The sequence below is a fragment of the Danio rerio genome, chromosome 5, assembly GCF_049306965.1.
Source record: "Danio rerio strain Tuebingen ecotype United States chromosome 5, GRCz12tu, whole genome shotgun sequence".
NCBI lineage: Eukaryota > Metazoa > Chordata > Actinopteri > Cypriniformes > Danionidae > Danio > Danio rerio.
In genome coordinates, this window is record NC_133180.1 from 56908659 (window position 1) to 56931200 (window position 22542).

General features: G+C 37.6%; 1 protein-coding gene across 3 annotated transcripts; it reads right to left on the reverse strand.

The window, feature by feature from the left end:
- Window positions 1–3927: 3927 nt before the first annotated feature.
- zgc:158260 lies at window positions 3928–16379 on the reverse strand. 3 transcript variants are annotated; one of them, XR_012406068.1, is made up of 7 exons: window positions 16174–16379; window positions 7989–8361; window positions 5380–5531; window positions 4827–4949; window positions 4535–4735; window positions 4347–4439; window positions 3928–4242 (listed from the first exon to the last, which is right to left on the reverse strand). XR_012406068.1 is itself a non-coding variant. In XM_073951018.1 (7 exons), the coding sequence occupies exons 2-7, from the start codon at window positions 7998–8000 to the stop codon at window positions 4126–4128; spliced, it is 711 nt and encodes a 236-aa protein (XP_073807119.1). In that variant the 5' UTR covers window positions 8001–8260; window positions 16174–16379; the 3' UTR covers window positions 3928–4125.
- Window positions 16380–22542: the final 6163 nt, after the last annotated feature.

Here is a 22542-nt window from a genome sequence, read left to right on the forward strand (position 1 = left end):
GAGGGCAAGGCACAAAAGGTCATTACAAAAGAGTCTTGTTTGTTCACAGAGCTCTGTGCCCAAGCATATTAAAAGAGAAAAAGGGAAGAAAAAAGGTGTACCAGCAATAGGGATAACCACACCCTAGAGAGAATTGTGAAACAAAACCTATTTGAAAATGTGGAGAAGGTTTACAATAAGTGGACTGCAGCTGGAGTCTACAGGAACAACTGAGCATATGCAAGACATGGGTTACAGCTAGTTTCAGCAAGTCGCCTAATCTTGGTTTTGTGAGGAGGAAGATGTGATAAGTCAGACCCAACAATGCAGAAAAGCTGAAGGCCACTATCAGAGCAACCTGGGCTCTCCTAATACCTGAGTCAGCCAAAAGGAGCCCCAACTAATTATTGAGTACTGTGTGCATGCTCATATTTTTCATGTTCATATCTTTCAGTTAGCCAAGATTTCTAAAAAATTATTTCTTTGTATTGGGCTTGAGGTATGCTGAGATTTTCTCAGATAGTAAATTTGGGATTTTCATTAGTTGTCAACACTTCTTAAATGGAATAAGTGCTGTTGAGTCTCATTAGTCTTTAAAAATGTTTATCATAATGATGCACAAGTTGATCATTTGCATGTGTTTGTAAGTCCTGTGACGGGCAAAAGAAGTTGTACCATTTGTAACTTTAGTAAAAATCATTTTATAGAGTTTTATTATGAGTTTTTATACAATCATAATAATGCAGTGCTATTTTACATTTGATTATTCAATTAATGTACTTGAATCGAATGAAATAAAATGAAAATGAAATGAAATTAATAGCAGAAAATTTAGCAGAAAATCAAAACATTTTCCAATATCGTGCAGCTCTAATTTGCAGTTACTGTGCAATTTATAACCCTACAAGTGCAAGTTATGTCATCGCAGAAACCAAGCAGAGTTGACATGGCTGTTTTTTATTTGTCTAAAAATTTACACAGAGTTTAGCATGGATTCTGAAAAACTGTATGACCAAGCAGTCAAGCAGTGTTAAGATAGCAAAGAAGTAACTCCATTCTGTTTCAAGTGTTTTTGTTTTCTTGATTGCTCTTTAAATTTGCAGATTGACAAAACTATACGTGGAGAACATTGGTGCTATTTATTTTGCTACTATTATTATTTTGTTATTTACATTATTTGATGTCTGATTTGTTTTATGAAACAGTATAACATGGCTGTTACCTTTCAGAAGTTGCAGTGATACATTCTTTTCCTTGAAATAATATAAAAAATATGTTGGTTACATACATATTTTCATTTTCATACAGTATATTATTTTCAAATAGTGAATTGCGTACCGAACAAGCAATGTGTTAACATCAGCTAATAGATTATTGCACATTTTAGAGGTTGAGGTAGTTTATTCAGCACATCACTCTGTGGGGAAAACACCAGAACAAAACACCACTGACCCAGTTTATCCCATAGCATTTGGATCATTTTGCCCTATAATTGCTGTTTTTAAGAAAAAGAAAGAAAAAAAAACAGTACTTTGCTTACCTCAACTAACTTGGCAAATTTTTGCTTAACATATACATGAAGTTTAATACTGGTACATCATAAACATACAGTATAAACAGTTTTAGATCTTGATATATTTGTTTAGATCTAGCTATTAGTTCTGACATGGTCATTATTTACTTTGACAAGGCACAAACTAATAGTAATAATAAACTAATGCTAGACTCTTTTTAATGCTTCTCCTTTTCAAGATCTGCCAGAAACTATGCGTGGATCCACGATGTATGATCAGATATCAATAACATTAAATGTTTGCCTTGATACAAGAGGTGGATCAACTTACACACTGGCTCACCTTGCCCCAGTCTCCCCCACTTAATCTGCACAATGCATACATTTTATTTTTGCATTTGTACTATGTTTCCGCCTGTTCGGCATCAGTGTATTGAGACATTGTTGAAGAACATCTGTCCTCAAGTGCATGCAGTGTTTGGGCTGCTGCGTAATGTAGCTATGGTTCCTTAGTTCTAACCTCTGTGACCCTCCATTGTTTCACTTTGTCCTATTCAATGGTGAGAGGGAGAGAATAGGAAAATGGTCTCATATGACGTTAGCTTCTGTTCATTGGTTGGCAGGACAAAGTGTCTTTTGAAAAGCAGACAATATATTAACAATATACTTGAGGTTGTTTTTGTGAATGCGATGCTGATAATAAAATAAGCTGCTTTTATTTGAAAATTAAACATGTAGCATAGTATAACTCTTTTCGACAGAAGAGTGTTTTTTATTTGTACACTGCAAAAATGTCTTGTTAAATTAAGTTACTGGCAACAATTATCCAGTAGTTGCCGTATTTCATAAAATAGTAAAATTAGTGTAAAACTAAATACAATAGTAGAACATTTATTGTAAACTGTAATACATTTTTTATTGTAACATTAATTACAATAGTGGGACACATACTGAAAAACTTTACAAGCAAAATCAATCACGGATTAAAAACTAATCATCACTCTTTTAAATAATAAATTGGCCATAGTGTATAAGTGCATGTGTGAATGTGAGAGTGTTTCCCTGTGGTGGGTAGTGGCTGGAAGGGCATGCGCTGGATAAAACATATGCCATTGGCAGTTCATTCTGCTGTTGTGACCCCTTATCAATAAGAGACTTAGCTGAAGCAAAATAAATGAATGAATTAACCTACTGAAATTTTGCAGATGTTACAAAAATATACATTATACAATGCTAAAAAATATGTTTATATATATGCAGCTTTTTTATGTGTGGTATAAATTTACAGAATAACAGATTATATGGCTGATATAAAAAATTAATGACTTATTCATAACTAATAATTAATCACTAATAACTTCTTATTACTAAACTCAGATACAACTGAGGTCTTGTTGCACCCATAAACCTCACACGTATAAGCTTAGAACACTGTCTAACCCTTGATGGATTCTTGGTTCAGTCCTCATCCTCAGTCAAAAATTTGGGGTTGATTTTTAATAGCAACCTGTTGTTTAAAGGCCAGATTTCAAACATCTGTAAAACTGTATTTTTTCATCTTAAAAATGTTGCCAAACTTTGACATGTGCTATCATTGTCTGATGCGGAAAAGCTTATTCATGCTCTCATGACCTCTCGATCAGTGTATTGTAATACGTTACTAGGTTGCCCTTTTGGCTTAATGAACAAACTTCAGCTAGTTCAAAATGCAGCTGCTAGAGTGCTTTCTAAAACAAAAGAAATAAGATCATATTACTCCAGTTCTTTTATCATCGCATTGGCTTCCGATTAAATATTGTATCAATTAAAAAATGTATTTATTGACTTCAAAGCCCAAACGGCTTAACTGAGCCTGGTTTCTCTTGAGGTTTTTTTTTTTCCTTCACTTTCGTCAAATGGTGAAGTTTGTTCCTCGCCACTGTCTTGCATGGTTTGGGACTGGTAAAGCTGCACATTAATGGATTTGCTCTTCAGTGTGTCGACTTTCAGCAGTGTAAATTAAACCACACTAAACTGAACTAAAAGAAACTGAAACTCTGAAAACTGGACAGACACAGTTTCAATTTACAATGATCTTTTATGTGAAGCTGCTTTGACACAATCTACATTGTAAAAGCACTGACATAAAGACAAACTAAATTAAATTTATCAATGATTTTTATTTCTGCAGAAAAATGTTTTTTTGCAGAGAAAACCGTGTGTGGATGCATTGGATTAAACTAGATTGTATTTCTTATTTTTAAATAAAAGATTTCCTATTTATTATAAATTTTATGAATGAATGAAGAGAACCAGCGAATGTGAAAACTGTGCCAAAATTAAGCCCTTGTTTAATATTGTTGATTGTTAAAAAATAAAACTGTAGTTTGCGTAACTGCATCTATCTGCTAAAACTTTTTATGTGTGAAGTGATGTACAATTAAACAACACAATGAAACATGATATAGAGAGTTTAATGCATGTCTATTCATTTAAATTTTGACTATGTGTAACCTCTAATCATTGTATGTTCCTCTTCAGAAAAAAAGGAGCACTGAACATGGATACATATCATTATTTCTGTAAGTGTTGATAAAGTATTTAATTAGTAATATGCAAATATTTAATCTTCATGGATCATGGACCAGCTCTTTTTAAGAGGAATATGGAGATCCAATGTTATCTGATATTACCCTTGGCATTCTCACTCCTTTGTTGATAATAAACTCTCTGAATGCATGAATGCCATGAATCTGCTTCAGCTCCTTGTTCTAGATGACAAAAGCAAAATGTCAATAGAATGAAAACTAAACAGAGATCAGACTAGTTTGCGTCATCATCAGCTGTCTCATTTGGTATATGTTGCAAAGTTCACCTGCTTGCTTGGCTCAAAGTGTAGATTCCTTTTGACATCTGCCAGAGCTTTTGGAGAATCATAAGCAGTCTTTAGTATTTTGGGTTTATAGGCCTGTAATGAAACATCAAAAAGACTTAATGTACATAATATTGTTTTTGTGTAAACAGTAACAAAACATTGTAATACTAAGAGCGAGTTTTCCCAACCTCTGTCAGCTCTTTGACGCAGTGGTCTTTAAAGTGTTCTTTTACAGAACTGTGGCACTTTCCTGAAGGTTGGTGAGCAATTTTGTTAATGGGTAAAGTCAAGGTGGTTTTCTTCTCATAGTCACTCTTAAAAAGGTTCAAGATGGTTGACTCTCTCAGATCACTTGTCTCACCGCCCTGATGGTGAAATAACCTTTTAGGCTACAAACAGCAACTGGTCAGTGTACTTTGATGCATACTGTAGAAAAATATTACCAGTGAAGTAATCCATTCACAGAAGAACTTAACAAACATTTGCTTGTCTTCTTGTGATTGTTTAGCATTTGCTGTCTGATATTCTTTGTCTATTTCTTTGAGTTCCTGCCATTTATATGCATTTCTTGCTCTGGTGTCTTTACTTTCATCCTTTGGGGATCTTGGATAGTGAAAGAAGAGGATTAGAAATGATATGCATAAATCTCAAACCAAAATAATTTTGATATTTAAATTGGAATAATATTTTTAAAAGGATAGTTCATCATTTACTGTACAGACACCCAGGTGCTTTCAAACCTGTATAGTTTCCTTTTTCTGATGATGAACACACAAGAAGATATTGTTGTGAAGCATGTTCTATGGGCATGCATTGATTTCCAGTATTCTTCAAAATACATGATTTTTATATATACATGATAAAGTCAAACAAGTTTGGAACTTGAAATGTTTGAGTAAATGACGACATCATTTAAAAAACAATTACAACTATACTTTTAACATTAGGGTCTGTCCAATCACATTTAGACAAAGATGATATGATGAAGCAATAGCAGAAATGGGTCCAAAAAGTAAAAGAAAAAGATAATCACTTGATGCTGGTGGATCGTTTTAAAATCTCCTGAGTTGAGACTTCACATTTTGCTCTCCTTTCTTCTAGATGTTTCTCTGTTTTCTTGGTTAAGGACAACTCTCCCTTCATGCACATATCAGGATCCAGGACAGACAAAACCTGTTCAAATAACTAATGAAATAAGATTTGAGTAAATTTTCTCTATTATACTTTCTGATCCTGATTTATTTTATCTTTGCCATGATGACAGTAAATATTATTTGCCTAGATATTTTTAAGACATAAAATGCATTTTAAGGCTTAACTAGGTTAACTAGGGAGGATATGGTAATTAGTCAAGCAATTGAATATTGATGGTTTGTTCTGTAGACTATAAAAAAAAAAAAAAAAAAAAAGCTTAAAGGGGCTAATAATTTTTTCCCTTAAGTGGCTTTTAAAAAATTAAAAACTGCTTTTATTCTAGCCGAAATAAAGCAAATAAGACTTTCTTTAGAAGAAAAAATTATCAGACATACTTAGAAAATTTGCTTGCTCTGTTAAACACCATTTGGGAAAAAAAAAATAAAAGGGGGCTAATAATTCTGACTTTAACTATATATATATATATCACAGCAAGAATGTCGCTGGGTCGCTGGTTCGAACCTCGGCTCAGTTGGCGTTTCTGTGTGGAGTTTGCATGTTCTCCCTGCGTACGCATGGGTTTCCTCCAGGTGCTCCAGTTTCCCCCAGTCCAAAGACATGAGGTACAGGTGAATTGGGTAGGCTAAATTGTCCGTAGTGTGTGTGTGTGTGTGTGTGTGTGTGTGTGTGTGTGTGTGTGTGTGTGGATGTTTCCCAGAGATGAATGAATGATATATATATATATATATATATATATATATATATATATATATATATATATATATATATATATATATATATATATCTGTAAGAATTGAAATATTGCAAATATTCTGATATCTTTGACAATTCAAAACATGAGCTGAAAACAGAGACTGGTAACTTCACAACTCAGCAAGGGGAATGCGGGAAAAACCAGTTCCTGCTGCATTTGCATCTGAGTCTGCTTCATCCCCCCAACTCACACATATGGTCATTTCAATGTTTGAATGTTCTAGAATTAACCAAACTGACTTTAACTATCATGTTTGATATCATTTGAAATGTCTCAGTGCGATTGGTACAATGGTCTCATCCTCTCAGAAATAGACATAATCAGAACAATAAATATATAACTTCAGGCATCTTTTGAACCACTGTGAGGGGTGTGACACTAAGTGTGAATGCCTTTTGTTATACATTCACACCCCCTTCCTTGAGGGAATTCTTGGATTATTTAAGGTAAGGGCTAAGAAAAGCTCAGGGCGATTCTGCCTAACCAGATCAGCCCATAACATGGGGTCTGCCCCATGTTATGTATATTACGAAGTCAGGAATGCATCTTTTTCATCTTGGACTTATCTTTGATAATTTGATGTTTTGTATTAATCATTTATGAATTGACTGATTGAATTGGCATAATACATTTACCTGACTAATAAATTGTAATGTTTGACCATATTTTGCTCACTCTGTAATTATTAATTCAAGTAGATTACGCTGTATCCTTGTTTCCGCACGTCTTGCGTCAGGTCAGTAGACGGACTAAAATCCAATTGAGATGGAGCATTGGCACACTAATTGTGTTTTAGCGATCCGGCTGACTCTTGATATTGATTCATGTGTACTTAGGTGGAAAGGGCGATAACTTCCATCTAGGTCAACAAGGTGTTGCACGACTAACCTAGATTGGGTACCCGACCTTTGTTTGAAGGTAATATCATTCTAAATTAAGTTCATATGGGAAACCATGGGCTTGGTGAAAACCAAAGTTACTATAGAGTCCAGTAGTCGGGTACATTTATATTAATGCCCTAACCTCTAATTAGAAATGATGATTGTCTTAACTCAAAGGTGTACATCTAAGCGGGACTAACTAAAGTATTTTAGAACGAGCGCGCTGGTAGCGGCCATCTAAAGTATTAGTCAATTTACCTCTGTTTAATATTCAAGACTGACCGTAGTGTGACCGTGAGGGACGCCTTCGGCCGAGGCGATTTCTCTGAGCGACATGAGCACCCGAATGAACGGATGTAATAGTTACTAGTGAAGACAAACGGTTCAAACATTTATCTAAATTACATATTGATATAATCTTCTTAATGTTTTATGATTGGAGTCAGATAAAACGAGGATAAATATATTAATATTCTAAACCACCTCATACTAAAATTGGAGTCAGATATGAGTTAAGTTTAATATAAATCAACATTGTGCACTGGAAAGACCGAACATGCAGTGAACCTTCATCCACCAGTGGACACCGGCATTGGGCCAACTGGGTGGACCTTACATATATATATATATATATATATATATATATATATATATATATATATATATATATATATATATATATATATATATAGTTAGTTAGAGTCAGAATTATCGGACCAGTTACCAATTAATAAACAATAATAATGTATTCAATGTATTAATAAAATTAAAAACAGCAACTTTCCTATGGCTTAAAGTTATTTACATGAGGTAAATAATTTGGTCATATAGACTAGAGTTGAATGTGGTTACCTCTGGTATCATCCCACTCTCCAGGTGTGGATACAGAGCCAGTGGGTGTTGCTTGAGTTTGTGCTCGACGGCATCGATGAACTCACGCTGAGTCTGACTCTGGAGATTTTGCTTTGAGTAACACACTTGATTTTTACTCAGTTTCTTTCGCTGGAGCTTCACTGAACAAGCATGATTCAGCAGACCGAAGACCACAGGGGACAGAGCACATTTACACTGGGTAAATGGCACTTTATAGACTGTCGGGTAATGATCTCTAAAATCATCCAGGCCTGGTGACAGAAAACACCATCTGTGACTGTCTAATGATCCAGATAACTGTTGCTTTTGTTTTAGATCCCTGATGTATTTAGGCTTATGATGTTCCCTAAACCTGAAAACACAGTCAAGATGTAGTTAACATGGTTATTAATGATGCATAAAACAAAATTCCAATGTTTTAAAGGGGTGGTCCACTACATATCATATTTTAAACTTTAGTTGATGTGTAATGTAGGTGTGTGAACATAAACTGCATCTCTGAATTTGGGCCATGACACAAAGAGGAAAGTGCTTCCAGTTCAGTATTATGTTCCAGAGAACTATAAAACACATAGCAAGCATGATTTGACAAAACACAGCTCCAGAATCTCTCCCAGTTCAGTGTTGGATTCGGTTAAAATCTCCTCAAAGATGGAGCAGCTACAAGCAGATGCTGTGAACTCTGAGACACGACACTATTTTCAAGTTCAGGGAAGATGCAAAGGTGGCTGCACGAGTCTTTTTATTGTTTCACACACGTTACTCAGGACGTGGACACCTCTAAATGATGTTAAAAGAGTCACATACTGTATTTATAAGGTATAATTCAACATTTCATTTTTGTCTTCATATAATGCTGTATTCATGGCTGGGAAATCACATGTGACGTGAGCTGCTGACTGCGGGCGCGCACCCTGTAGATGTGCGCGCTTCTACTTTAGTGAACAGAACCTGCATATGCTATGAATAATAGGTAATACAGTTGTAAATAATATTCAGTTTTTGGCACAGAGTGATCGTTTGAGAGCCGCGCGCGAAGTATGAACAGCACTTAGCAGTGAAAATGAAATCGAAAGCGTGCACATCATTTAAATGATTACATCCCATTTTAGAGTTATAATAGCGACAAGCATTTGATAATGTTTTTTCTTTCATGGTGAACACACAGTTGATTTTACCATTGAATTAAATGGTCTAATAATGTTCTCTATGGCAGATTGCAAGCATATATCTCAAACATATTTCAACATCAGAATTATTATAAGTAGAATAGAATTATTTATAAAAACCAGTAGACCTACACATAATATTAATATTGTTGTTCTACCATATGATAGAGGAAAAAACAATAATCCTTATTTTAAGCAAAAAAATAGCGATTCTCATTTTAGTCAGAATCGTGCAGCACTAACACACGCACACACATTAACACACTCACAATGGCACACACACACACACACACTCTCTTAAAGGAGCCGCACTCCATTTTCACTTGTTACAGACAATTGTCAGATAAGACATTGACTGTTTACACAAAATTTATATTCTGGAGCCCCCCTTTAAAGGGTGTATTGTGGGGTTGATATGATCCCAAAATTTGACTTCAATATACGTATATGTTGCAGATTTGTACAATACACTATAAACAGAACAATACACTATACAATACACTATAAACAGAAGAGCACATAACTTTTTAGTGTGTTCAAGATACAGTGATCCTGTCATAATAAAATATAATTAATTACATATTTACAGTTAAAGTTACAATTATTAGCCCTCTTGAATTATTAGACCCCCTGTTTATTGTTCCCTAATTTCTGTTAAACAGGGAAGTTTTTTCAACACCTTTCCAAACATAATAGTTGTATTAACTCTTTTCTAATAACTGATTTATTTTATCTTTGCCATGATGACAGTAAATAATATTTTTCTAGATATTTTTCTAGATATTTAAAAAAGAAAAAAAAATCCAAGGGGGGCTAATAATTCTGACTTCAACTGTATATATTAACTGTCCATGTCATACACCAATAAAAATGGGTATTTTAAAAAATATATACCTTTATGTTGTCCCTCTGTATCTATTTTTATTTTATATAAAACAAATTTTGTGTCACACCATATTACAATTTTAGTCTTAGATGCTACAAATTATTAAATGAATACCTTATAAAAATATAAAGACCACATATATTTTGGGAAATTTAAGGGTCATTACTACACATATATTTTCACAATATTTTGGAATTTATGTTGCGTACAATTATGACATTTTTTTCTATGAAATGGAAACAAACTGATAACATATTTTAGATCATTTAAATATGTGATTTGCTTATCTCACATTTCTAGGACAGAGCAATCAGCTGCTTCTTTTTTACTTTTTGCCTTGACTGCCTTAAGTTTGAACTTTGGTAAATGTAGTTCCCCTTCATAAGGGAACTTCTACGTGTATCTGTATAAACAGACTTTGGAATGCTTTAGACGACCAATCATTTCTGAAGATATAAAAACGGGCCAATGAAATGCCAATTGAATTGGCAGAGCTTAGCTCCACAGCTGAATCTGATGAGCCAATTAGTGCTATATCAGTCGGCTGTGTGAGTTAGCTCATCAGATTGTTGCTTCAGACCCGATCTGAGACTGAAGAACCCTTCTGCTGAGCTGACTTCCAACATTGAAGAAAGCCTTACCTTCACCAGTGTGGGAGAAGACGTGTAAGCAGCGGTCGAGCTGGGTTTCCCGTCCCCTTGGCGTTTCGCTGGGGATCTGAAAGAGCAGTTTACTGAAAGAGCAGAATTCCCTAAGAGAGCACACGGTCGTACAGCGCGTCTTTTTAAAGATGTCGTTTCGACCGTGCGTTTCTGGATGCAGTAGTTTTCTTGCCCCAGATGACAGGCATGAGTATTGGAGTACTCCAATATTGCTTGGGGGTCCAACGTGTTGATGCAGTGCTTGCGGACAGTTCTTGCCCGCATTGCGATGGCTTGACTGTTGCGCAACTGAGGTTGCGGCAAGCTCTTTTATTAGGGCAAGTCACCCCTGCTGCTCCCCGCCAAGCGATTAGAACTCGGGCAGACCTGAGGATTACAGTGGGGGCTAATCCGTCACCTTCGGGCCCGCGGACCCTTCGCTCCACTCCAGTGCGCTCTGTTTCTGCTTCGAGTGTGAGTGCTGGTCCATCCTCCGAGCTGGCTCCAGGCTCCGCGCTTGCATTAGATGACACTGGGGGCGTGACGTCCATCGCTGCATCGGAGGGCAGGTTGACCTCTGAGGAAGATCCGGACCCCCTGCCACCCTCGGGGGTTGTCAGTATGGTTACGGATCTGGAACTGGACATGTTAGCTGTGTTATCCCGGGTTGCTTCGGCTTTGGGGCTGGACGTGGGGGTGAAGGCGAAGCTTTTAAGACCCCCCGTCCACTTCTTCCCGGAGGTACACAGAGAGCTCACGCAGGTATGGAGGGCACCTTTTTCTGCCCTGTCCTCGTGCGCTCCCGCTCTCACCTCCCTCTATGATGGAGCGGCCAGGGGATATGAGGCGATTCCCCGGGCGGAGCGTGCTAGCCGTTTCACTCGTGGAGATTCGCCCAAACTCCCTTTCAAGGCGTACAGGTTATCTGAGTCTCTCATGGCCAGAGCCTACACTGCTGCGGGTCAGGCCCGTGTTCGGCTGCTTGTGCCCTGGGGAAGACGATGGCCACATTAGTGGTCCAGAAACGCCACCTTTGGCTGAGCTTGGCTGATATGAGTGACGTTGAAAAAGCTCGCTTTCGGCTATGCGATTCAGTTCGCTATTCGCCCACCCAAGTTTACAGGTGTCCTTTTCATGAGGGTGATCCCCGAGAGCACCCCTGTCTTGCGAGAGGAGATTGCTGTCCTCCTGGTGAAGAATGCAATCGAGCAGGTCCCTTCAGCCGAGATGAGGTCCGGGTTTTACAGCCCGTATTTCATCGTGCCCAAAAAGATCGGGGGGTAAAGGCCAATCCTAAGTCTGCGCAGACTGAACTGTAATTTATACAAATTGCCTTTCAGAATGCTCACGCAGAAACACTTCATTCAGAGTGTCCGTCCAAAGGATTGGTTTGCAGCCATAGACCTAAAGGGTGCAAGTTTTCACGTCTACATTCTTCCACGCCACCGCCCTTTTCTTCGGTTCGCGTTCGAAAGATGAGCGTGGCAATACAAAGTCCTCCCCTCTGGGCTCTCTTTGTCTCCGCGGGTTTTTACCAAGCTTGCGGAGGGTGTCCTAGCGCCCCTGCGCCTTGCGGGCATCCGCATACTCAACTATCGTGACGATTGGCTCTTTCTAGCCTCGTTCCGCGATCAGCTGATTATGCACAGATACAAAGTGCTTCAGCACCTCGACCAGTTGGGGTTTCAAGTCAACCGAGAGAAAAGCAAACTTTGCCCTGTGCAGAGGATCTCTTATCTCGGGCTGGAGCTGGATTCGGTAGCTATGGTTGCGCGCCTTTCCGAGGAATGCACCAGGCTGATGCTTTCCTGTGTAACGAAGCTCCACAGAAAGATAGTGGTCCCACTGAAATGTTTTTAGAGGCTCCTGGGGCATACGGCATCCGCAGCCGCGGTCACGCAGCTCGGTTTGCTTCATATGAGACCACTTCGCCGTTGGCTTTGCAATCGTGTCCCCAGACGGGCATGGTGCGCGTCACTCTGCTGTGTTTCCGCACCCTCAGCCCCTGGACGGATCTGGTTTTTCTACGAGCAGGAGTGCCCCTAGGGCTAGTGTCCAGGCAATTTGTTTTAACGACATGAGCCTCCAGCACAGGCTGGGGGGCCGTGTACAACGAGCATGCAGCCACGGGTTCGTGGTCCGGACCCCGCCTGCATTGGCATATCAACTGCCTGGAGCTGTTGGCAGTGTATCTGGCTCTCCGCCGCTTTTTACCGGTGCTGGAGCGAAAACACATGCTGGTCAGGACTAGTAAGTTGCCCTTCTCAGGCGAACCCTAGAGAGTTCCTCCGATGCCCCCATCATCGACTCAGCGGGGGAGTCGAATGCATGGCTCAGTTTGCGGTTGGTATGCCCATTTGGTCTACACGCATATTGAGGATCGTTGCCAGCTATGTGCATCCCCATTTGGTGATGCCATATGCATTATTACCAGGGTGTGTTCCCCCTTATCAGTCGGTTCCGTGTCTTCCCTAAACCACTAAACAGCTTAGGCCTAGTCCATATGCCTCCTTACCATCAGGTTTTCCCTTCTGGGTAGCAGGTGGTCTCTGTCGCGTCCTCCCCCTGCGGGGACTGACACTTCCCAACGTACTGTCGTATTTCCAAAAATCCCTAGTCTATATTAGCTAGATAAAATCACACTTACGACCCCCGATTAAACATTAAACATTTATTTCCATGTAATGGTAATATGTTGGGCCTAGGGGAAGTTGGAAGGTTGCGCTCTTGGTTATGTCAGTGCGCTCACGCTTTGGCTTGGCAAACTACATATCAGGGGCGTGACGGGCTTGGTTGCTGTGGCGCCCTCCATACAGTCTCCCAAAGTCTGTTTATACAGACACACGTAGAAGTTCCCATATGAAGGGGAATGTCCAGGTTACGTACGGGGACAGAGACATGTGTCTCCACTGCCACAGCACCTGAGTCTCCAGCTGGGAGCTGAGCGATCGGCTCTTCAGCAGGCAAAATTGTGATGAGCTAACTCACACAGCCGACTGTTATAGCCCTAATTGGCTCATCAGTTTCAGCTGTGAAGCTAAGCTCCACCAATTCAATTGCATCCAGAAACGCACGGTCGAAACGACATCTTTAAAAAGACGCGCTGTACGACCGTGTGCTCTCTTAGGGAATTCTGCTCTTTCAGTAAACTGCTCTTTCAGATCCCCAGCGAAACGCCAAGGGGACGGGAAACCCAGCTCGACCGCTGCTTACACGTCTTCTCCCACACTGGTGAAGGTAAGGCTTTCTTCAATGTTGGCAGTCAGCTCAGCAGAAGGATTCTTCAGTCTCAGATCGGGTCTGAAGCAACAATCTGATGAGCTAACTCACACAGCCGACTGATATAGCACTAATTGGCTCATCAGATTCAGCTGTGGAGCTAAGCTCTGGCAATTCAATTGGCATTTCATTGGCTCGTTTTTATACCTTCAGAAATGATTGGTCGTCTAAAGCACTCCCAGAGTCTGTTTATACAGACACACGTCTCTGTTCCCTATTCGGGGAACGTGGGTCACGTACGTAACCTGGACGTTTCATTTTCAACCTGTTGACACTAAGTAGCATACGTGTTTTTTATCAATAATGCAATTTTAAAAAGTGAGTGATTAACCGCATAAATACACTGTTTGACCAAATACATTTGTGATTTATCATAATTATGGAGCAGACCACCCTTCTCAAGGCTGATATAGTACTTTTAGTTCACTCCACAGCATTGTCTTCTGCCGTCTGGCTCACTCTCACATGTGCATCTTCAGTAAGATTTGCAGGTGCAGTGACTAATATTTAAGACTTTATTTAGCATTCTTCCTCCAAGCTTTAAGCACAGTTGTATGAGTTTTGCACATGGGCTGTCATTCCATATTTCATTTCATGAATCAACCCTGTACACAAGCTGTGGGGGGAGACACTGCATAGAAAACCGGAGAGGGCGTCTTAGAAGAAAAGCACAGCTCAACACTCACTCAATGTGATGTAGAAGCAGCACTGCCCCTTTTCATAAGCACTTAGAACAGCTGTGACAAAAGTACAGGTACTAAAAAAGTGTGGAATCATATCGTTCAAAAGAGAGGGGATCACAATACATATTGGTATCGGTATATCCTGCAACACTAGTGTAGTTATAAAACATTTTCAAGCAGCTGATGGCAAAAAAGATAAAAATAGATTAACTTGTATGCTGGCTTAACAAGGTTATCTAAATGTTTTTAAAAAGCATTGCGAAGTTTGAGGTTTACACTGAAAAGTAAAAATAAATACAAAAACTTCACATGCTAATGTGTGTTAAATGTATAGTTCACCCTAAATTAATTTTATTTATTCATTTAATTTTTGTTTTTAACTCTGACAATATATTTTAAGTAAAAATTAATAACCTACCCACACAATTACTTGTCTTAATTTTTAAAACAATTTTCCTTCGGCTTAGACTATATTTCAGAGGTTGCCACAATGGAATGAACTGCCAACAATTCCGACATATGTTTAACGCAGTGAATGTTCTTCCAGCTGCAACCCAGTGGTGGGAAAACACCCATACACACATATGGCCAATTTTGTTTACCCAGTTCATTTATATCACATCTTTGAACTGTGATGAGCACCCAAAAGAAACCCAAGCAAACATGCAAACTCCACACAGAAATGGCAACTGGCTCAGCCGGGACTCGAACCAGCAACCTTCCTGCTGTGAGGTGACAGTGCTAACTACAGAGCCACTATACCACCAACAGAACAATATTTAGAACATTATTTCTTTTGAATCCTAGTCGAACAGGCCTGATCGTGTTAATGATCGTGGCAGTCTGGAACACAAGCTTCTTGGAGAAATTTGTGATGCAAGTGAGCACATACTGTACATGTACTGTGAACATTGTGTTCACATTGTGATAACATTGAGTTCTCACTTTCTTGCACAGACAGATCATTCACTTTATTTCATCAAGCCACAGCGTATAAATTTTGTTTTGTCTGTACAAATGTTTTATTTATTTATTATTGGGCTCAAGTAGCCCAGTAGCTGTTGACATAAAATTTATTACTAACCATGAAATACAGTTTTTGCGAGAAAAAAAAAATTATCAAATGAACAACAAAAAAAAAATTGAGTAAATTATCACAAAACTTTTGTTAACCATCGCTTTAATAAACATGATAAAATGGAAATGAACAGCCATTCATTGGCCAGAGACTGAAAATTATATTTAGTTAATCAATATAAAGCAAATAATCTATTTAAGGAATATAGATTTTTATTAAAATGATATAGCCTTACAGAAAAAAAAACTAATACTGTTTCTTGTTAGATGCTTATACGATATAATTTTAAAAGTTTGTTTTTAGTACTGATAACCCACAACCAGGGTGAATCAGTTTAACCACAATAATTAAGTAGTTTTGTATGTGTTTGTTTATTTTAGCAGTAGCAGTAGTTTTAAAGCCATTGTAAATGGAAATAAGCAACTTACCTGGGGAACTTAAAGTTTTCCATTTGTATAGTTTTGAAAGATACTTTCTTCAATCAGTGCATTTACAGAACACTAAACCATTCGTTGTCAACGACTTACTTACGATACTTTATCAACATTAATATCAAACTATCACCGTGTTTGCGAAGTCCAGACACTGCAGTAATTTGCGTTTGGTTGTCATGGCAGAAAGGCCCATTGTCAATTGACGTTACTTTAGTGACTGCTGTGAAGATCGTTTAAACCACAAGAGGGAGCTTTGTGATATGGAATCTAATGAAAGGAAAAATTCGTGTAATAAACTAAAATATTTTCTTAAACTATGTCTAAAATACTGTCATTCCATCTTATTCCAAGTACAAAGAAAGTGCAGGTACATTTTTTAAAATAATAGTTCATTATTTAGTTAAATAGATAAAAATCAGGGACTAAGCTGAAGGATAGTGAGTGATGATAGGTATTGATATTGATACAGTAATATAAAATAACTTACATTTCAAATTTTAATTTTAATTTTAATTTTTGACGCAAACTCACAGCGTTCAGCATGTAATTTTGTGGCTGTTAGATCAAAAACCACAGCAGCCATTCATGTTCATGCACTCTAAAAACTATTTTATCTCTATAAACATTATAAATAATGTCTTAATGAAATTACATGAAATTCTGACTAAAACTTTTTTTCTTGTGCTAAGATAAATAATTATCATATAACTTTAAACATTAAGACTACTACCTTAAACATTTTAATGGCAAATTTTTGACCTGGAATGTGTCATATCTATGATCCAATCTAGCAAAATGTGTCTTATTACAGTGTAAACAGGGCACATCATGTTAAATTTGCGACTCATCCCTGTGTTTCATCTGTGTGGTTATCCTTGCCTTTCTCATGGTAAGCTTTGGGTGAAAAAGCTGTGCACTGCAGCACGCAGGCGCGCGATTACTACAGATAGATAGATAGACAGACAGACAGACAGACAGACAGACAGACAGATAGACAGACAGACAGACAGATAGACAGACAGACAGACAGATAGACAGATACACTGTTAAAAATTGTCCCGTTAAAAAACAGTAAAATACTGGCAGCTGCAGTTGCCAGCAATGTACTGTTATTTTACAGTATGTTGCTGTAAAAATACATGGACTACATTGATTTACACAATACTCAAGTGAACTCATTTTGCTCACTGAACGCAACTGCCTCAACTTGGTCAACTGCTGAATGAGTTTATGAAGTATTGTGCTATATATGCTTAGAAGCATACTTATAATGATAATTTATTTTAGTTAATTAGAAAAGTTCGGTTTAACTCTAATGTCTTAAATTTCACAACAGCACACATACATGTAAATCTGGAATCACCAGAGAGATTCTGACTGCATCAGCAACTAAACAGCCGCTCTCTTTAAATAGAGAAACATGCAGAATAACATCAGCAGTTCATTGTTCATCTTTAACTCATACACTGGCTCTACTCTCCTCCACAACGGTGACACACAGAAGAAATTTGCTTCAGGTTTTACAGTAAAATACTGTTTTTTCCTTGATTTAACAGTAATCTACTGGCAGCTGTGGTTGCCAGCAATCTACTGTTTTTTTACAGTCTATTTCCTTAGTGTAAATTAACAGTATATTAATGTTAAAATACATTTTTACACTGTGTTTTTACCTCTCACACCTTTAACCCTTTAAACCCCAGAGCATATACTTCAGTTTTTATTGAAGTGTCCACACTACTGAGTGTTCAAGAAACATGTAGCAAAGCTGAAGTAAATTCATTAATTAACTGACTAATTAAATGATAATTGAGGATTAACAATGAACAAATGAAGAAATACTGAAGGGAAAAAACAAGAACAGAACATACAAAACTTTAGTCACAGCTTTATAATGAAATAACCTGAAGAACAACAAATGATTAAATCATTTAAATGATCAGCGGATGATTAAACAACTCTACAAACATCATCACCAGCTACACTTATTACTTAATATATGTATTTTTGTATAACATCTACTAAAGTTCTTCTTGAGAAAAAGTTAAAGTTTTACGTCACCATCATGGAGAACAGAGTTTGCTTTAGTTGGGCTCTTAGCCTGTCATTTATAACATTTATATATCTTGGCTGCTGCAATTGTTAAGAACTTTGTTTAAAAAGCTCCTTTGTTGTGGCAAGCCAGCCAAAAACCTAAATAAGATCTGGTGATGTTCATGTTGCTATTAAATGGCAGAGTCTGTTCTCATTTAGTTATAAGAAAATCTACTGCTCCTATTCAATGTTAAATCTATTGTTTTACATTATATGTCTATATATGGCAATGATTTCTGGAAGTTTTTAAGAATATCTTGGACAATAACACTGCTCTATGGTGTAAATTGCACTCAAAGAGACATCAATAATCAGCATAATGAACCTCAATAATGGTGACAACTAACAAAATTAACAGTTTAACTCACAAACAGGCAACTGAAAGTCTAAACATAAACAACAGCAGAATCAAACACAAATAAAGAAAACTGTTAGACCATTATACAACATTTATTTATACTGCAATGCATGCTGGGATATTTGTACAGTGCCACTCCCAGCATGCATTGCAGCATGAAACATTTGAGATGTTACCATTGTTGAGATACAAGGTCAGATTCATCAGGTCTGAGTGTGTATTTGTCATAACTGAACTGTTTTTGTATGTTATTTCTTAACTGTTAAGTAATTATGGAGGTATCTTTTCTGTTTCCACTTCTCATTAATTAAATTAATACCTGCAACTAAGCATAAATCTATTGCATGTGGCCCTTCATCCAAATTTATAACAAAACATTTATCAGAACTAATTTCAGACAAAAAGATTTTTCTATTTATTGACTTTCCAGCTTGATTGCTATAATACAAGCATTTTGTTAACTATTTATTATAGTAATTGGAGAGTCTGAATTAATAAGTTCAAGGGTGAAGAGCCCAACTAAACCAGCCCCTCACTCCATTACGGTGACACAAAAAACACCTTAATTTCTGTTGGATCTCAATGAGAATAGTATGGAAGTCAAATCAGTCAGGAATAAGTGTGTGTCTGATGTTGTTTGTGGAGTTGTTTAATGATCCTCTGCTGAGACTGAAGCTGTTTTATTTTATTTGATTTTATTTAATGTTGTAACTCAAGTCACTGTTTGTGTTTCTTGTTTATTTTCTTAAGTAATTGTGATTATTAACAGCAGGTGTTCATCAGTGTCTGAATTCACTCATTAGTGTTCATTAAAACTGTCAGGTGAACTATATTAGTTAACTAGTGTATGAAATAGTGAACAAGGACACAAAGTGTGATTTTAAACACAGACTTCAAAACATCGAATCTGAACTCTGTTAGCTCACAGTTTTCTGCAGTTGGTTACTTTCTCGAAAACAAAAATGTTACCCAGAAAGCACTGTTTTTAACAGAATATTACTGTTTTAGAGAAAAAACATTATTTTACCGTAGAATCTGACCGTTTTTTAACAGCAATTTTTTACAGTGTAGATAGATAGATAGATAGATAGATAGATAGATAGATAGATAGATAGATAGATAGATAGATAGATAGATAGATAGATAGATAGATAGATAGATAGATAGATAGATAGATAGATAGATAGATAGATAGAGATCGCACAAACCCATGAAAACGAAAGTTACGAGCGTGGTTTAAACATGTAAGAAGAGGAAAGTACAGATATTTGTATGTAAATAAAAGGAATAAAAGTAAAAAGTTGTCCAAAAATATAAATCGAGCAGTAGGCTAAAGTGATACCTGCTTTACTTAAAGTAAAACTGATACCATAAAAAAATCTACTTAAGTGCAGTACCAAAGTATTTGTTCTTTGTACAAATATACTGTTCTTCTAACTGTTCAGTGGTGTTTATAGATCACATACAATCTCCAGCAGTTGATCTTCTTGCATGGTGGATTCACCTGGTTTGCTCACAAATTAGTTGCAATGGGATCCATTCCTTGGCAGTTTGTAGGTCTTCACTGGGCCTTTTCCCTTTAGCAAAGAAATTTTTCAAAAATGTCAGTTTTTTACTCATTTTGCTGCTTGTGGGTTAAATTTGGGCATTCAAGAGACTGAGATGTAAGTGTTACATTCCATTGTGTTTTGAATGTATTATTGTGTTTTGGTTTCTCTCTCTCTCTCTCTCTCCCTCCCTCTCCGTTCCTGCAACTTGTTTCTCAGCTAGGTGTGGAGGAGAGGAAGTTGATTGCTTGCACCTGCTACTCGTTGCCCGGCAAGCTTAAAAGCCTGCCAGTTGCAAGCCACATTGAAGCTTGCTTCCAGAGTGTGGTCTCTCTCCTGCCTGGTTGAGCTATTGTGAGAAACTATTGGTACTGTTGTGTTTAACTTGTTGAAGTTAAAATCTGTTGTTAAAGCCTCTGAAGCCATTTGAGCTTTGTTTATGAAAACTAACTTTGTGTTTGGAAGCCGTAGGGAGGTGGGTGCCATTTTATTTCTGAAACCCTTTTTCTCTTGTTTATGTTTAGTTAGGGAGTTAGTGTACATTTCTGTTGTTGATTTAATTTTACTTTGTCAGTTTAGACAGTTTTACTCCCTAACTAGCTAGAGTGTACTTTTGTTTGTTGTTTTGGCCTTTCCCCCTCCTTAAGTCTATTTTTGCTTCCCAGTTTTGTTTTCCTATTGTACATTTGTTAATAAATTATTTAACTTGAATTTGGTGTGTTGTCGTGAAGGCAGGGGACTGACCCACACTCACCCCAACCAACATTTTTTTAAAAACTTTTCACTGTTACTCCCACTCCTAGACACTTACCATCAGGGACGTAACAGTGAAAATTGGGGGCTCATCCATTGGATTTGAACAAAGTTAAACGTTACCTTTTCAAATTTGACTTTGAGAATTTTGTATTCTACAATTTGAATTTTGGGGAAGTTTTGTAACTTATTAGTGATTTTTCTTAGTCTAATTGTAGTTGTGGCTGTTTTCTTTTTTTGGAAAGGGGCAGATAGGTTGTACTTTGTAAAATGGAGTTTGATTTGATTGAGTTTAGTCTTGCTCCCACTGTAGAAGTTTTCAATCGTTGTCGTAAGAAGGATTTGCTGTTAATTGCTGAGTTCTTTAAAATCTCTGTGTCTAGGGATGTTACTAAAGCAGTTTTAAAAGATGAGCTATATACTGAGTTGGTTAATTCTGGTATCCTACCAGTTGAGTCAAAAAGGAGCAGGAATTAGTTGAAATAGCTGAAACTAATGTTGACGCTGTTCCTATTGGTAATGAGCCAATTATGGATCCTTTATTGGAGATAAAGCTAAAGGAGCTTGAGTTAGCCATTAAACAACAAGAGCATGAAACTGAACTTGTTCATCTTCGTGTGATTGAAGTACAAGCTGATAGAGACATTAAGCTGAAGACTTTGTCACTTGAGGCAGAAGCTCTACGCTATAAGCCTGTGTCAGCTCCAAGTTCTAGACCTTCCTCACCCCTGACTGCTCTTCCTGCGCAGAGTAGCACTGTTAATTTAAACAAGCCTGTGTCAGCTCCAAGTTCTAGACCTTCCTCACCCCTGACTGCTGTTCCTGCACAGAGTAGTACTGTTAATTTTGGCTCTCCCAATGATGCTCGGGTTAACTTTGATGTGGCAAAGTATATTAAATTAGTACCCCCTTTTCGAGAAGCAGAGGTAGATGCATATTTCACTGCATTTGAGCGGATTGCTGAAAAACTTGGTTGGCCCAAGGACATGTGGGGTTTACTACTCCAGTGTAACTTTGTGGGTAAAGCTCAGGAAGTATGTGCTGCACTTCCAATAGAACAGTCCTTGGATTATGATGTTGTAAAAGCTGCTGTTTTACGTGCATATGAACTTGTGCCTGAAGCATATCGCCAGCGCTTTCAAGGTACAACGAAAACAGCCAAACATACCTTTGTTGAGTTTGCACGGGAAAAGAGAACCCTTTTTGAGAAATGGTGTCTGGCCAGTAAGGTTAACTCTCTTGATCAACTGCAGGAACTCATCTTGCTTGAAGAGTTTAAAAGTTGTCTTCCTGAGAACATTGTGATACACCTAAATGAGCAAAAAATAAATTCCCTCTCTGAAGCTGCAGTATTAGCAGATGAGTTTGCATTAACCCATAGGTCAGTATTTTCAAGTACTCGTCAATTCAGGCATCGAGGTTTTGCAAATGAACAGGTAAAGGCAGTCTCACCCGTTCTTTCCTCTGAGAAGTCAGAGAAAGTAAAACCCATGCTGGATAATTCAAGCCGTAAGCGTGTTTGTTTTTACTGCCTAGATTCTAGTCACCTAATATCTGACTGTAAAGCATGGAAACAGAAGTCTGCTTCTACAAAGTCAAAGAGTGTAGCTTTTG

Coding starts and splice junctions, on each gene's coding strand:
- zgc:158260 (XM_073951018.1), bottom strand. Junction 4,950..5,379: donor AAACGATCCACCAGCATCAA/GTGATTATCTTT, acceptor TCACTATCCAAG/ATCCCCAAAGGATGAAAGTA. Junction 4,712..4,789: donor GTGAATGGATTACTTCACTG/GTAATATTTTTC, acceptor TTTCACCATCAG/GGCGGTGAGACAAGTGATCT.